The following is a 16,944-nucleotide window of genomic DNA, read 5'->3' on the forward strand; positions in this document are numbered from 1 at the left end:
TAGCCCGAACAGCCAGATTCTACACTCACTGGAGATGGTGACCCCAGAATACTTTCCAGAGAGCAAGCTTTTAGTTAGAGAGGAGATTTCCAGTACTGAACAAAGCTCTCCAAAGCCAGCCATTGGGTTTCTTGTAAACACACTTTTTGTAAGCATGTCCTGACTTTTATAATAACCTCTTGATTTTGCAGAATGTACTGGTTTGGGGGTTTCTCTTGTCTGCAAAGAGTTTATCCCAGTGCTTAGTGCCATTCATCATGTTTATTCTGCTGTGCCAAAAAAAAAAAAGGACTTGAAAACTAACAGAAGTTCTTGAAATCTAAAACACATTACAGCAATCTTAAGTTTTGTATTTTGCTGCATGTAACCCATACACCTGAAAAACCCACAGCGAGTCTGGAGCAGCACAGGATACGTCTGTCTGTAGGTAGGGCAAATGGAGCTTTACGAGGGAGTAAAGCTCCTCTCCCCTTGCAGCCCTCTCCTGCCCCCTCTCCCTGCTTCCTTCAGTGCGCAACATACTGCTCTCTTTGTTTGTGTTTGCCTACTCTAACTCTGGCCTCTTACTGCTCCCATCTCTGCTCACACCTTTCTGAGGATGCAGTTGAAGTAAAAGAGCTTTCAAAATGATGCAGGTTATCTGAAGAGGAGGCTCTACCCATGAAAGCAATAGATTTGTCATTTGTTACTAAGACATTTAGAGGTTTCCTTTCATTTGCTACTCTAGAAAGTGCACAAGAAATTAGTCAGAATCAGTTCGTCTGAAGATGTTTGTACAAATAAAAGCTCATAGTCATGCAGCAGTACCTGGGCTGGGTCATAGAAAAGTTTGAAATGAAATACAAAGAAATTTCCTCTCACATTCACAGAAGTCCCTCAACACCATGCTACTCCAGTTTCTATAGATTCCCAAAACTAAACATATTGGTAACTCTCCCCAGTAACTGGCATTCAGCTATAGTCTGTCTGACCACAATCACTTGTGATACTCTGAATATCAAGTTCGTTGTGATCGAATATATATATATATATATATATTTAAAAACATTTTCCCAAATAAGCTTTCGGATAGCATCAGATTCAGACAGAAGCCTGAGCTTGTGAAGAAATTGGGCAGCACGTTCCCTGGAAACCATGAGGCTACTTCTTACACTCCACTATGTTAGTGGGTTTCGTGTCATTTCACAGGGTGCTGTATTTCAGAACCAGCTTTTGTTATTCCTTATTGATCATTCGTGGCTTTATCTCAGATCCATTCTCCTCAATGCAAGGAACAAACTCCACATCCCTTCGCATTTATTAGAAAACCATTCTTCTCAAAGCAGCAATAACCACTTTATGTTACAAAGGCATCTTTATTGGAAGACAGTGTAAGACATCTGAACAACAGATTGCAAAGGAAAGGGTCAGATCTTTACATTACTACAGAAATGATACAGTGTTTATCAGAACTCTGCATTTTCTGCTTCATTCTCTCTGGAGCCTTTTGGATCATGCTACAAGATAAAAATAACAGTGATTTCTAATAGGTAATTATTTAGGCTTTCTTTCATTAATATTTTTCTTATATTCTTACAGACTACTGTCAAGCTTACTTAATAGTCTATTAGCCCAGTGTTGTACCTGCAAATCAACTGAAAACGGTCAGTCCTCATGAAAGACTGGGCTTATATAGGCACACATGGACACAGCTTGTTGTACACCAGCCCTCTCAGTTTTGTTCTAAGGCATTAGTCATGCTGCAACTAATATTCCGTACCTGGGGGAATTAGGTAGGATCTGGCATCCCACAAAGGTCTCTGCACTGCTACACATCAGCAACTTCTTCCAAATCCCACAAGCCACCATGAGTAGCAAGAGCGCTGAGCTCCAGATCCTGCCCTCCCCTAGGCCCCATGGAGGAATATCGCTGCTGATTTCAGCAGGTCAGGCTCTAAGGAAAAGTCAATCTGGAGGGAAAAAATCTGCCTCTATTCTCAGAAACACCTATGACATCAGAGAACTGACGGTGGAAAAAACAATGTAAATGAGATCTAATCAAGCCTACTGAATTAACCTTATCCCCAGTATTATCAGGATGCATTGACCATGCCAAATTTTTTGTGCCTGAGAAGATATGGGACAGTTACTAGAAGGGATCTGTCAAAGACAATATTTCCCCTCTGATCTATGATGTCTTATGGTGGCAGAGTTATCCCAAGACTAAGGAGAGGCTGTGCTTCTTTATCCTCTGTGACTTAAGGCCATCCTCACGTGGTCTGAATGCCACGTAGGACCTTGCACTTGGGCAAGATAAAAAGCTTAACATTGCTGAAGCCAAAGGAAATCCCTGAAGAGGACGCCAGCCAACACAATCGCCATCACAAGGCATGCAACTGTGGGTGGAGTTTTGGTTGTACAAATACCCGTGTTTCTTAATTACACTATGCTCCTTCTTACCTGCTCACTTACCTGCATGCAGGAGCAATACGTTCATTACCCTCAAGTTCTACACCTGACTTCACTGAAATGAGAAAAGAAACTGAAAACTGAAGACAGTTTGTTGCCTTATTGTACCTTTAAAGTCAAAGTTAAAGGGCTTAGAAGGTAAAAATGTCTATTGAAGAAGTAAATGGAGGTGAATAAGGAAAGGAAAATTCAGTTTGAATATTGTGCAAAAATTCCAAGTGTAATGCCTAGGAAGTTGTGTTTCCTGAGAGAAATGAAGAAAAAAACCCCACATTATATAGACATTGAACACCAGACTGGACAAAATCCTGGAAAAAAACACCATTGGGAATAGTCCTCTCTTGTCTGTAGAGCATATGACCTCATCTGTACTGGAAAATATTGAAACATTTTTATGCCTAAATGAAGTTCCCAGTGATATTTGAATATCTCCTGAAGCTCAGAAAACAAACCAGGCCACATCTTTCAATGCAGAAACGAAATTGCTAAGTCCAACCCAGATTCTGCTCTAATCAACACAAATGCAGAGAATCTGAAGTGAAGTAGCGCTGAATTTACTTTAACTCTACACCAGCAAAATATGTTATGTGCTCCCCTGCCTCATATTTTCTGAAGTTTCATTAGGTTATGCAAGCAAAGCCTTTTGAAATGAAAAGCATCAGAGAAGTGTGGAACATCATTGTTCCTTTCTAATAAAAGACGAAAGAAAAAAGCAAGAAGCCTGAACTCCATTCTACAGAAAAATAAAACAGCACTCCAGGACTTCCTTTAGATCAAAAATTCTGTTCTTAATGCAAAATTCTGCTTAAACCCAACAGAGCTGCAGCAATATTCAAAACATCACTTTTAAATTCAACATCAATAGGAAAAATAAGACAAGTAAAGAGATTCTTCCCAATATTTTAGCACCATCTTTTTTTTTTAATACATCAGCATTTCCATTTTTAATATGCTTCCAAAGTACCTAAAATCCAATTTGCAGAATGTGCTCTAGGCTGAAAGTCTGCATCATTGGGGTTTTTCCACGTGTATTTAGTCAAAATTTATATTAAGGGAAAATAACATTGGGAAAAACAAACAAAAAAACAATGAATCAATCAGAAAAAAAGGAATGTGTGTTTTGAAGCACAATTATATACAAACAATTCACTAGGGTAGCTCTGCAAGAAGAAACTCAGCCTTAGAACCACACTCATTTTAGGCTAATGTCACAATCAAACAATCTCACCCTAGGACAGAAATACTGATGTCATTTGTAGTAAGTGTCACTGATGTCAAAGGACACACAAAAATTTGCAGCCCGTAAAGGCCCTGCTGCTTTTTCCCCTAAGATTTTGAAACCTCAAAAGAGTCAAGATATCTGAAGTGGCTGGGGACAGAAAGAAAAAAAAAACAAAGACAGCTAATTATGAAGGCTATTCTCTGCATCATTTGTCTTGCTCAAGTTGCATCTCCACTATTCTAACAGCATTACAGCTCCCTCCTTGTTCTGTGGCGTTCATGACCTTGCTGGCAGGGATGCCCTTCTCAGAGCTACCAATCCTGCACTTTATGACCGGTAATGTTTATTACTGATCCTTCCTTGCTAACCTGCTTTCTTAAAATGGCTGGTGTTAGTTTCAATAGTGAATCTTTGCTAACTCAGGTCTCCTTCAGTGGGACTCCTTAGGGAACAATCGCAAAACGAGCTGTGCAGATAGATCTGTTGGGGCAGCAGAACAGCCACAGTGGGAACTTATGTGAGCAAGGTAAAGGCAACCACAGGAAATAAGACTCTCTCTTAAGAATATACAGAATCTAAGTTTGCACCTTTTCTTTACCTATTTCATTTAAATGCCTGCTAACTTCAGTTCCCCTCCAGTCAGACTTGGTGGCCCATGCATGGAGGAAAGATTCAAGAAATGCAGGCTACACCTGACTAAGACAGCAGGAATCTAAGTAATGTTATTTATAAACTGAGAGCAACAGAGGACATATATTGCATGGGTTCAGCTTCAGTCCTGAATTTTTCTTATATTTTAACTCCTATCTGAATCCAGCAGAGACAGAGATGGCTAATCTTCAATAAAATATATGCTACAGAATCTGTTAAGATAACATCAATGTCTAAATTCCTTTGTTCTGAACATCTTCCCAAACAATAACACTTCCCTGCCTTACCTATCTGGACTCCAAATCATAGAATCAGGAATCATAGAATGGTAGGGTTTGGAAGGGACCTTTAGAGATCATCTAGTCCAACCACCCTGCAGAAGCAGGTTGCACAGGAATGTGTCCAGGAGGGTCTTGAAGACCTCCAAGGAAGGAGACTCCACAACCTCCCTGGGCAGCCTGTGCCAGTGCTCCTTCATCCTCACAGTTAAATAGTTTTTCCTTAAGTTTAAATGGAACTTTTTGTGTTCCAGCTTCATCCCATTACCCCTTGTCCTGTTGCTAGATATCACAGAAAAAGGGGATGCCCCAACCTCCTGACATTTACCATTTAGATATTTGTAAATATTAATGAGATCCTCTCTCAGTCTCCTCTTATCCTGACTAAACAGCCCCAGGTCCCACAGCCTTTCCTCATAAGGAAAATGCTCCAGTCCCCTGATCATGGAGATCACAGCATGTGAAGGTACCTTATAGTGCCAGGAAGCAGATACTGAACACAGGCACTAGCAAGCACAGGATGCAGTTTAGCGAGTCAAAGTCAAGCCAAAAAGGGATGAAGCTGCAAGACTGCATACTGCACTTAATCTTTTGATGAATGCCAATAGAAAACGTGAGAGAGAACTTGTGTGAAACATAGCAGCTATGAAGCAGCTTCAATACAGGCTGTTGGATCTATCTAACTGTTGGATCTTAAAAGAAACCAAGATCCTCAGGAAAATGTAACTTTATAATGACATGTTCTTGGTGCTACATTTTTAAAATTTGCATTAAAGCTCTGGAAGAAAAGCAGTCAAGGTAATTCACTACTGGAACAATTATGAAGGTCCTGCTTTTCTCAAAGTTAATTAAATTCAGACTAGGAGTTTGTTTTTTCTCAGAGATACACTCTTGTTCAAACTGAAATTATATGAAGGCTGTTCTATGACCTCAGACTGCTACAGCAGACCTCAGACTAAATAGTCACAGTGTTCTCTGTTGGCCTTATTATTGCTGAATCCATGAGCCTATGATATGACATGTCATCACTCACTAACAGCATTTAACAGTGCCACATTCTTTGTTTGCTCTTCTTCTGTTACCACCTGGTGAGGCATCTGTTCCTTTTATATGCCCCTCTTGGAGTGTCTTTATATTTGCAGATATACACTGGACAACTACCTACCCTGCAGCTTGTCTTTGTCTAGGATGAAGATTTCCCTGTCACAAGTCTATATGAGCACAGCAAAGGCACTGAGGCTTTGCATCAGAGAAAAAGAGAGAGGAACATGTGGCAAAACAGCCTTGAGCAGCTAATCTACAGGGGAAGAAGAGGGCTTGATGGTGGACAGAAGCAGATGCCTCTCCCTAGCCTCTTCCAAAACTTAGCCTTTCAAAAAATATTTTTAGGCTGAAGAGGATGAAAGAATGAATAAGCCATTTTTGCATGTTTTTATGCCTGGGTTTTTTCAGGAGTTGGGAAGAATGCATATAGATGGGTAAAACGGATGGGATAGGCTTGGAAGAACTGTAAGAGAGTCTGAGGTGATTGTTTTCTTCCTGGAAACCTCTTGACCAAGAGAAGCCTCTTCTTGGTTGCATTTTTGTCCTATAGGCAGAAAATTATCCTTAGTCTTCCAGGCAGGAAACAGAGATTGACACTTCAGCTGTCAGACAAAATACTGGTTACTAGTCACTGCCTGCAGTTCTTTTCCTCCGGCTCCACACAAACCCTTCCCAAGAGTTACTTGTTCCAGAAGTCAAGTGGAACTACCTTCACCAAAGCTCCTAATGACTTTTTCTTCATCAATCTCAGAACCAAGACTGCCTTTGTTCTCCTTGACCCATGGGTTGTCTTTGACTGCCAGCCACATCCCTTGAAATGTGACTTAGGTTCAGTGACTCCATCTCTCCTTTTAACTGTTCCTCAAAGCATTTCCTTTGAGGGAAAGCCTCTCTACGCGGTCTCACAGTGCCATAACCTAGTGCTCTTCCATTCTCTGTCCTCTACATTTTACACTTGATAGTACCACCTGCAAATCCAGATTCAGCCATTAATATGTAAACAACTTGCAGATCTCCTTTGGATCTGTCAGTTTAAAATCTCCAGCCCAAAATCTCAAAGGCTTTCTCTAAGATTTCATCACAGACAACACAGAGCTATAACCCTACACTCCATACTTGATGGAATATTCTTTGTTCTTCTACTCTCTGCACCCACCAAGCACTTGTCCTGAGCCCTCTATGGGTGATGGAAACTATTAAGCCCACTATTATCATAGAACACTTAAGAAGGATTCTGCAGTGGTTTCATGTGATGCTGGAAGCTCTCTTCAGAAAGCCACAACTTTTTTCCAGAGATGAAATCAGAAATTGTTAAGATGTTTCCTTTTTCTCAAATAACTAAATGATCCTTTTCTCACCCTCTACTTCAAGAGCTCTCCAGATTTCCTACGCAGCAATTCAAGGACCATAGTTTCAGGAGTTTCAGCACTCTCATGAGACACGAGGGAAACAAGATAGAGAAATGAGAAGACAACACTGAAAATTTTGTTCATATATTGAAGGGAGTATCAAAAACTTGTACTTTACTTGCATACAATAAACAAGCAATGAGTACTGAAGATGACAATACAAACCATATGGCTACCCTGTGACCGTGCAGAGGGCTTGCTTCCCACATGCCACTCAGAATCAGGGCCAAAGAGTCGGGTTCAGAGAGGTGTCTAAATCAGCAGGTTGTTTCATGCTCTGTTCCCTTGGATTTATACCCCTCTGAGCTTGGCTTAGCTGTCTTACACAGACAAAGGGAGTTCTGAGATAGTGCAGATTTCATCTATAATTCCTGCGTGCTGACCATTTTAATGAAAATCTTCACCTTGCCAGTGTAACACTCTTTAAATTGACCATCCTTGCAAGACTTGTGTCTTTTGATCCACTGCCTCTCATAAAACTGGCTAACCTTTAAGTTCATTATGTTCTTAAAATTATTGCTATGTTCTTAAAATCATTGCTCTGCATTCAGAGAGTGAAACTATTCACCAAATTAGTATGTCATATCTGAGCTACCTACCTGCAAATTTCTAGTCTCCCCATTTAAGTGGAATTGACTTACCATGGCACAATGAAAAGAAGATCAATAATTACAGAGTACAATTTACCACAGATTTGTTAAATTTCCTTTCCTACTGTCATGCCCTCAACAGTTATGGGCAAAGATACGTCCTTGCAGTCTGTTCTAGCTACATTATATATGCCTCAGCCTTCCAAACATTCAAAGGAAACCAGCTGGAAACTCTGCCTTTACTGTTATCAGTGAAGACAGTATCCATCTACATAACTGTGCCCTCAAGAGGTTACAGATAGCATAACTTTCACCTCAGTTGTCAGTTCTTTGAAGCAATCCAACAGTAACATCTGTGAAGCATGTTCTGATACACTGCAGCAACAGTTTGCCAGCCATGGACTGCAGCCCACTGACAGCCACTGCAGAAATGGCTGGCCTTGGGGTCTTGGCTACTGCTTGTCACTCACTACCAAATTGCCTTAGAAAAAGCTAAAAATAGCATTATTTTTCATGTAAGCCATTGCTGCAATGGCTACAGAGCTGCCATGTGGCCATGCATGGGAAAGGAAGTGGGTCTCATAATGGCACATGGAAGGAAAAGCCTATGTTGTAATCTTCCTACTAGGAATAGAAGCTCAATGTGTATCATCCCAGAGATATCTTAAAATACATATGTGCTCTGTAGCCAGCATCATGTGAATAGCAAATATAGACTAAGTACATGAGATCAGCCAACATCTAAAGAGCCCTTACAACTCTGCATGGATCTGCAGTTTCTTGCAGTTTCTGCCATTCAATTTTTATGAGAGGAGCAGCAGATTTATGGTATAAGCACTCATGAATAATTCACTCCCATGAGTTGCCACATACGACTTGGGGAAATCCCAGCTGTAAAACCTTGGCACCATTCAGTGAGTGTAAGCTGTGCTACTTTTATACAGGTGTTATTCCACTGACCTACTTGGAGTTACTCCTATGTATCGCTAGAGGAAGAGGATCAGGCTGTTTGCTTACCACCTCTGGTAAGCAAACCTCTCTGTCATCTCCTCACAGGAGTTAAAATTCTTCCAGTGTTGGAATTTGTTAGTTTTAGCAGCCTTAGTGCTTTGGCTCACTACGGCTTCAGAAGCTTGTACGTCTCACCCAGCCTCAGGCTTTCCCTAATACTCTGTCGTCAATTGGATTAGTTCCTCATCAAGCCTATGTTTTTAAATCATGCTGGATCCTAGACTAATGGAACACTGCTAAAGCCATAAACTAGCTACACTGAGCATGTCTTTGTGCTGGTTTCTAACTTCAAGAGAAATATGGTTTATTCCAACACTCATCCTCCACCACTGGAACATGAGCTACAGCAGGGTGTTGGTGCAGGTGGCTAAAACAGAAAGAAACGGAAACTACCTAGCCATATCCTTACCCTAACACAGAGGATGAATTAATGCCACCACTCAGCAGGCAGTTTATTTCCCTGGGCTTTTTCTTCACATAAAGATAAGAAGAGGTTCTTTTCCCCCAATTAAAAAAAAAAAAAGAAGTACTGATGAGTGTTTTATTTGGTTAGGCCAATTAAAATGACAATCACTGTACTGCCACTGAGCCATATTCAAAGCACACATTGTGGTATATAACTAAACCTACAACTGTAGCACAGGGAACAGAGAGCTGGCATTAATGGTTAGCAAATAAAGTGAACAGCTCATGGCTATCTTGACATAAAACAACATAATAATTACAGTGCCGAAGTTGGACATATAAATAAATATAGTCATGTCATTTAAACAATGAAGCTATACTGATTTATAGCAGCTAAGGATCTGATTAAGGGTGTAAGGATCTGAACTTTCCCCTAATACATCCCGTCAGCTCATTCAAATCATTGGCTCTCACTGCCTGGCCCTCTCCCTTGTGTCCCTACAGCTGGGCTTTAAGGAGGTTAAGAAATGACAGGTTCTCACTTTGCTCATTTCTTACACACTTCCAGCAGTGCTGAGTGAAATGAGAGACAACAATAAAAGCCAGCAGAGGAGAAAATTAGATATGCTGTGTAACTAATTTCTGAACTGTAAGCAAAGTTGTTGGCATTTTCATTTTGTATCACTAGTTCACATTTCTTTGAATTGTCACCTGGAGGACAAGTGCTACCTGCCCACACACTTCCAGGAGAGGTGAGATATTGCCTGGTCAGCTGGAACAAACTCAGCGGTGGCCATGCTGCACTCTGAAGGGACTTCTCACCTCCTTGCACAGGAGCCACCATCCAGCCTCAGAGAAGGGTGAACACCCTCATCCCACACTAGTGTCATGCAGGAGCAAGGGTCCTGCCATGTTGGGAGCTGCAGTGTTTGCTGGAGTGGCTGTTAGCAGGCACGAGCACAGCCAGCCCCGCTCTGCAGGCGGGCAGGGGAGCACAGTGCAAGGAAGGGGCTAAGTGCTAATTAAAAACAGATGAGACGGCCAGTAGTTGGAAAGAAGGGGGTGGTTAAAGCACAAGTCTGTGATGGCTGTAAGTGAAAACAACCAGAATGAACAGGCTTGCAGAGTGTCACTGAACAGAAAATCCACTCCCTGGCTATCCAGCTGGAATTGTATAACGGAGCAGGCTTCAAGAAGCTGCAGCTCCCAGGAGAGAACTCTCCAGCAGCTGCTGCACTTTCAAATTGTCGGCCGGATTAAACATAGGAATGCTTGTGGGTCGCAGAGCTGAGGGAAGTGACGGGGTCAGCTTGCTCTAAAGTGCAGAAACTACTCAAAAAGGTGGAGGCAAGGCTCCATGCAGCCAGGAGGGAGCTGCACTGGCATCACCTGGCTGGAGGCTCAGCACAGGACCCTTTCCTGGCCTTGGTTGCCCACTCCCAGCCAGACAGTAGCAGAGTTTATGCTTTCTTAGGGCTGCAGACTTGGCATGTGTGTGGACTGCCCTTATGGGAAAAGTTTCTGTTTGGAGGGGAGGGAGGCGGGGGTCCCACTGCAGTCTGTTCCTCTGGGGCATGAGCTGGGGTGTTTGACTGGAACCAGACATTACAGGGCACCCGAAACACTGGTGCCTGTGCTGCTCCAGCACCCAAAGCTCGGCAAAGCACAGCTCCTTATGGGAGTTAGCACACACAGGCAGTGGAGTGCTTGCACCAGGCGAAAGTGAGTGCCACTGAGTCACATGTCACCGATGACAAGGGAGTGATGACTTACTGGGAAAACTGCCCTATAAAAAACACGCTTGAGGATCCTGTTTATTGTCTCATACCCTTCAAACACTCCACAGTTACAAATACTCCATACAATTACAAGCTAAAAAAAGGAGGGGAGGTAATTCTCCCACACACCATCTACCCCGTGAACTCAACAAACCTGTGTACCATCAGCAGGCAGCATGGGTCAGACAGCCTGGCGGGAATCCTCCTGGGAGATGGTGAGCCACCTCCACCAGAGATAAACAACCCCTACTTCAAACCTGGGCCACAGGCTTGCTGCCAGATCCACACAGCTGCAGAGAGCAGAGGTGGAGGGAGCTGTGCCAGCGATGAGGGTAGGCAGGAGAAAGAAGAGAGTTTGTTCCCACATAATACAGTCTCTCCTCTGCAAAACCACGATGCTCCCTGAGGCCATGCAGCGCTCACATTTCTCCAGGTACCTCCATCCCAGCTGAGCTCTGCTGGAAACTACAGTCCATAAAACCATTGCAGAGATGCTGACCCACAGAAGTTCACTTGCCATGCAACTCTCAAAGGTTGCTCAATAACTGGACAGGGACATAAGTACAAGAGTAACTACAGGCAACAGCATCTTTGGGCCATATTCAGGCATACACACAACCAGCTCAACTGTTGAGGAAGTCAAGTGGGCTCCCTCACCAGCAGAAAGTTTGACTAATTCCCCCCTCATCCCAAAGCAGCAGAGGAGTCTCCACGCATTTAAAACTTCCCTTCCCCACATGAGCACTTACCGCCCAGGAACTGGATGCCTCCTGCCACCCTGCCCACAGTCCTGGAGATGAGCTCAGACACACAGCAGCCCATGAGCGCCGTCAGGGCCACCAAGAGGAGCAGCCCACAGCCCAGGCCCGTCACTACCGTGCAGATCCTCCACTCGGCACTTGGGATGGCCTGGAAAGAGGCGTAGCGGCCACACTGCTCCACCATCACGGTTGTCTGGCGGCTCTCATCCCGCACTGGGTAGGCACACCTCCGGAAAGTGCCGAAGGAAACTGACTTCTCCAGCTGAGACCCCAAGAGCCAGTAGGGCATGAAGAAGCCCACGCAGGAGGCAGCAGCGCAGAAGAAAGAGAGGAAGGCCCAGACGATGCCAGCACAGGTGAGGCTAGAGGCCATCTTTGTATCTGCTCCAAGACGCCTTGCAATGGGGAGGCAGAAAAGCAGCTGTGTATTTTAGAGGAGGTTTATAGATAATTCAGAGTCTCTCAGCCTTGACGAATCCTCACACCAGGGGAATGTCGAATCCTAACAGCTAGGGTGACGTTCTGTCCCATCATGAAGTCAAATGTCCCTAATTAAATAACAGCACACAAAAAAAGGAGAAAAGCACAAGTTCAGTAATTTTGACATTTAAAAAAATGTCTATGTCCCAGAGTGCTTTTCCTTCCTACAGTTCTTTTCATTTAGACATCTCACTTTTCTGTCCCATCCTTTGAAGCAGCTGCCAGAATCACTGTTGGCAACACTGGCTGCTGGGGACAGTGGGCCGGTGGTGGGAGGCAGCTTGACCAGCACAGGCTGCTGTGTGCATCCAGGAACACTCTGCAGCCACCTTCTGGGGCTCCTTGTGTACTTGCCTATTCACTTTTCTCCACTCTGTGTCTTCATCTTTCCCACACGGATAGTGAAAAAAAGGCTAGGTCTCACTTATCCCTAGGTAGGCGGGCCTTCCTCCTGCAGTGCCTGGGGAATGTACTTCACATTATACACGGCCCCGCAGAGCTTCAGTGCAAAACCACTCACAGTGCCTAAGGCTTTTCAAGATCAGACCCTTGTGGTAGAGGTAAACCTCATTAACATACCCCTGAGAGAAGTGTTATGAAGCGACATTTTTTCCAGCACTCCCTTAAGCTGCTGGCATCTCTGTGCAAAAAATGATTGTAGCACTTGATGCCTGGAAGTGCCAGGAACCTCAATTCCCGGATAGGCTCCTGGTAGGTGAAGACATTGACACATCTTTTGGATTCACCCACACAGAACCTCAGGCAGCATAGGGGTCTCTTGTAGTATTCCAGCCTAGCTTCCTCTCTTCTTTGCCTCTTCCCAGATCAAATCCAGGAGCCCTAACCCCTCTGCATCCTTCTCGGACAACTCCCAGCTTCCAAGCTGTGTGACCAAGTGCATGTGACTGTCTCAGAAACCTACACACTGCTTCTCAGGGGTTTGAGGTGTCTTTCTTGTTACATCCATGCTGGATCATTGCTCCAACTGCATTGGTAAATTTATGTTCATTTCTTTCAGTTGCTGCCGAATTAACTCCAATAGCTTTTTACAGGGGCTTTCTTTTTTTCCCTAAGCATGATTAGACACCAATCAGTGAATTCATGTACAGGCAATAAAATTAATGCTACTTCAGCACAAGGAGGGAATGTAGAGAGTCTGTAAGTGAAATGAAGCATGTGAGCCACAGAAAACTTTTGTTTACTTTGAAAACTCTAAGAACTCCCTCCTGTAATGTCAAAAACGGTCTATGCTGTTACTCAAGAAATATGCATCTATCCACTCATAGCCTACCCACAGAAGTGCCTTTCAACCTTCAAAACACCCACTCTGGAATAAAAGACTTGGGAGAGGGGCATAGGGTGCCTCCATCCCTCCAGAGGCATCATCTGGAGAAAAATCTGCCTGTGTCTTGGCATGGCATCAAACATCTACGGCAAAGTGGGTCACGGCACTTGGGGAAGATGATTCCCTGAATCACGGGAGGAGGTACGGCTGGAAACATGGGATAACATGGAGGTTTGCAGGGTCCTGCTCCTACAAACCCGCCGGCTCCGGCGTGGCAGCAGCTTTGCCTCCCCGGAGGCTGCCAGCCCGCAGCCGGTGCACTCTCCGAGGAGGCGGACTCACCCCTCCGGCCCCGAAACCCCGCTCCCCGCCCTCCGGGGTTGGGAGGGGGCGGCAGAGAGATCCGGCTCCCTCCGAGGGAAGGCGGCGGCCGGGAACCAAAACTCGGCGGGGTGATGCGAGGAGAAGGCTGCGGAGCGAGTGAACTCCGCGCCCGCGGGGCCGAGAGGGGGCGAGGGCGGCCGGGAAGCAACGGGCTGAGTGCCGGAGCTCAGGGAGAGGCAGGGGGTGCGGGGAGCGAAGGGGCTGGGAGGACACGGAGTCCGGCAGGAGTAAGCTGGGAGGGGGAAAGGGTCCGGGAAAAGAACGGAGGATGCGGCCGGAGAAGGGCTGGAAAGGGAGAGGTGCTGAAAGAGCTGGGGATCCGAGTGGGCCAGGAGAACGGAGAGAGGAGAATACAGAGGTGCGGGAAGGGAGAGCGGTCCGGGGTGGCAGGGAGATCCGGGAAGGACGGGGGCCCGAGAGGGGTAGGATGCGGGAAGGCAAGGGGCTGAGAGGGCTAGGGATCCGGGACTCCGGAGAATCCAGTAGAACGGCAAGGGCAACGGCCGGGGCAGGGTGTCGGAGCAGGGAACGGGATCCGAGAGGAGAGAGTCCACGGGATGTGGCCGTGCAGGGTGGATACGGATCGGGGAATGGAACGCGGTTCTTAGGGCTCGAGGATCTGGAGTCGTGCAGGGAATGCAGCGTACAGGGAGTGCGGGAAGGCAGGGATCCGAGAGAGGAAGGGGGTGCAGCCGCGCAGGGAGTGCTGGAGGGTGAGGGGTCCGGAGGTGCCAGGATGCGGCCAGGCAAGGTGCAGGGGAGGCTAAGGGCTACTTACTGACACACCGGGCGCGGGGGCTGCCCTCCACGGCTTCCGGGAGCACATGGGCGCGGAGCCGGCGGGTGGCGGCTGCCCCGGGTGACTCTCCTCACGGTCCCGGCGTGAGGGCGAAGCGGGCGCTCCGAGGCGGGCGGGACCGGCACTGGGACCCTCCCCAGCCCTGCCCGTCCTTCCCTGCCTTCTTCCTCCGCACGTTCCTCTCTCCCCCCGTTTGATTCCTTGGGAGGCAATGCACTCCACCGCCTCTCCTCCCCCTTCCCCTGCCGCCGCCTCCCCGGGCGGGACCCGCCGCGGACGGCGCAGTTGCGGGGCCGGAGGCGTGGGGCCGGGCGGGGGCTTGAGGGGGGGGGGGGGGGGGGGCGCCAGCCGGGGCAGGGGTATCGGCTGCGAGGGGTCGGGCCGCTGGTGGATCTCTGTTGCCGAAGCCCTCCCTGGGCTGGGGCGGTGGGGGCCGAGGGGGTGGTTCCCGGCTCCCCGAGCCAGCCGCTGGGATCGCAGCGGCGCCGCCGGGCTGGGCTCCGCTCCGCCCGCCGCGGCTCGGCGACTGCCTGCGGGGTGCGTGGGGCGGCGGAACCGCGGAGGGACAGGAGGAAAGGGCAGGAGTGGAGAGAGAAGAGGAAAAAGCCGGCGGGGATGGAGTGTTGGAAGAAGAGGAGGAAGACTGCAGTCTTTACATGGGAAAATATGGTCTAATCACCTGATGGTGTGCGTGTAAGTCGGGTGCGTGTGTGTGTGTATGTGCATGTCTGCGTGCGATCTGCTGATCCAGCATTTTGATCGCAACACTCCAGGAGCTGGTCTATGGCGAGAGTAAATGTGACCAGAGTACCAAGCAGCTCATCCCGGCTGGGTTAGGTCAAGCGGAGAGACGGTAGCTCCTTTTCCCAGGGTGTCTGAAGTGGGAAAGTTTTGGGGAGGGGCTGTCTTCTGAGGGGGAGGAGGAATGGTGCACACAGAGCCTCTGGGAGAAAAAGAGATTTCCTATTCTGCTTTTTCCCCTGAGCCCTGCAGCTTGAATAAATTCCTTCAGACGGAAGACAATTTTATGCCAGGTTTAAATTATGTCAGCACCAGACATGCAAAATCTCTTTGGTAATGTTTCTTACATAGTCCTGGAACATGGCAGGTGATTTAAGTACTGATCATTAATATTATTAATGCTAAGTGGAAGTGAGGTTTATTGCACTCAGTCCGTGTTTACACCATTTAATAGCAACAGTCATGTTCAGGATTAAATTACAAAGCCACTTTATTGGATTTTTAAAATAAGACTTTCCAATTTTTTCCCCATAATGCAAAGTCTTAAAATTAGAACACTACTGAAATGCATATTTTTCTCAAGGGATAAAAAATGGATTGGAAAGTATCTAGCAAGATCGAGGTTTCCATCCTAACATTTCAAGCACATTCTTTAAGGAAAAGAAGTGGGTTAAATATAGGCTGAGTGCTAGAATGTAAGCAATAATATGCTTCACAAGGAAGACAATGAAAGCATACCCTCAAAACAGCCGTGCCCCCCTGACTACCTCTAGGCTATATCCACCCAGTATATGTCTATATTAACAAGTGATGTAGATCGATCAGATCCAATCCATTGGTGCTGAGGACCTGAATGATCACTCACACTTCTCCACAGTTTTTTCTTCAGATTCACTCCAGCCTGACTATGTCTATGGACTGACTGACCGAGGACCCCATGAGCACTCATAATGCCTCAGATGCACTCCTGGCAGCTGTCTTTTGCCTTAGTGTAGAAGTCTGCATCCACTTTGTGTATTCACAACTGCTGGGTAAACCAAAACATGTGAAGTGGGGATGATCTGGAGATTGACTCCCGAAGTGTGCCTTTCATCCACACCAAAACACAACTGTGGATGTGTTCACAGGGTAGCTGACAGAAAGGCAGCTAGTGTGACTTTCCCAAGGCTGAGGGCTGAGCCGGCTCTGCAGCATGCCATTCTAGCACCCTCCCCTCAAATCAGCTTTCTGCCTGGCGCCAAGCCTCCGCCCCTGGAGCATGCAGCAGTTCTCTGGTCTTCTCTTCTGCAAGGAGCTGTGCACTTCTCAATGAGTGTAGACACTCTATACTTACTGCTCTCATGCCTTCACTTGACTCAGTCAGGTGTTTTACCACCTGCTATTCATTTTACCAACACCTGAAATGACACAGGGACTGTGTTAACGTTGTGACATTTCAACTGCACTGTTGGTGTAAAGAAGAATGAAGTGCTTTTATTACATTCACAATTGTTTAAAGACCCAGTCTGATATTCTTTCCTTAGCCAAGGGCCTCGGTTGTAATGAAACTGAGAAATATGTCTAAATTGGGTATGTGTTGGGATTAGACACGCGTAGAAATTGCTTGGCATTAAAATGACTAAAACTTCTGTTTCACACATGTAAACAGTTTTTCTTAA

At 46.2% G+C, this 16,944-nt stretch overlaps 1 protein-coding gene across 1 annotated transcript in view; it reads right to left on the reverse strand.

Moving 5' to 3' along the window:
• The window catches only part of LHFPL6 (LHFPL tetraspan subfamily member 6), a 143,534-nt gene extending 128,771 nt beyond the window's left edge, over nt 1-14,763 (reverse strand). The window contains exons 1-2 of the mRNA XM_062020454.1: nt 14,525-14,763; nt 11,586-12,145 (exon numbers count right to left, since the gene is read on the reverse strand). Coding sequence (XP_061876438.1) covers nt 11,586-11,970 — 385 coding nt within the window. The 5' untranslated portion in view covers nt 11,971-12,145; nt 14,525-14,763. The remainder of the gene's footprint in view (nt 1-11,585; nt 12,146-14,524) is intronic.
• Between the last annotated feature and the right edge of the window lie 2,181 nt (nt 14,764-16,944).

Source organism: Colius striatus, chromosome 1 (assembly GCF_028858725.1).
Source record: "Colius striatus isolate bColStr4 chromosome 1, bColStr4.1.hap1, whole genome shotgun sequence".
In the NCBI taxonomy this organism is placed as follows: Eukaryota; Metazoa; Chordata; class Aves; order Coliiformes; family Coliidae; genus Colius; species Colius striatus.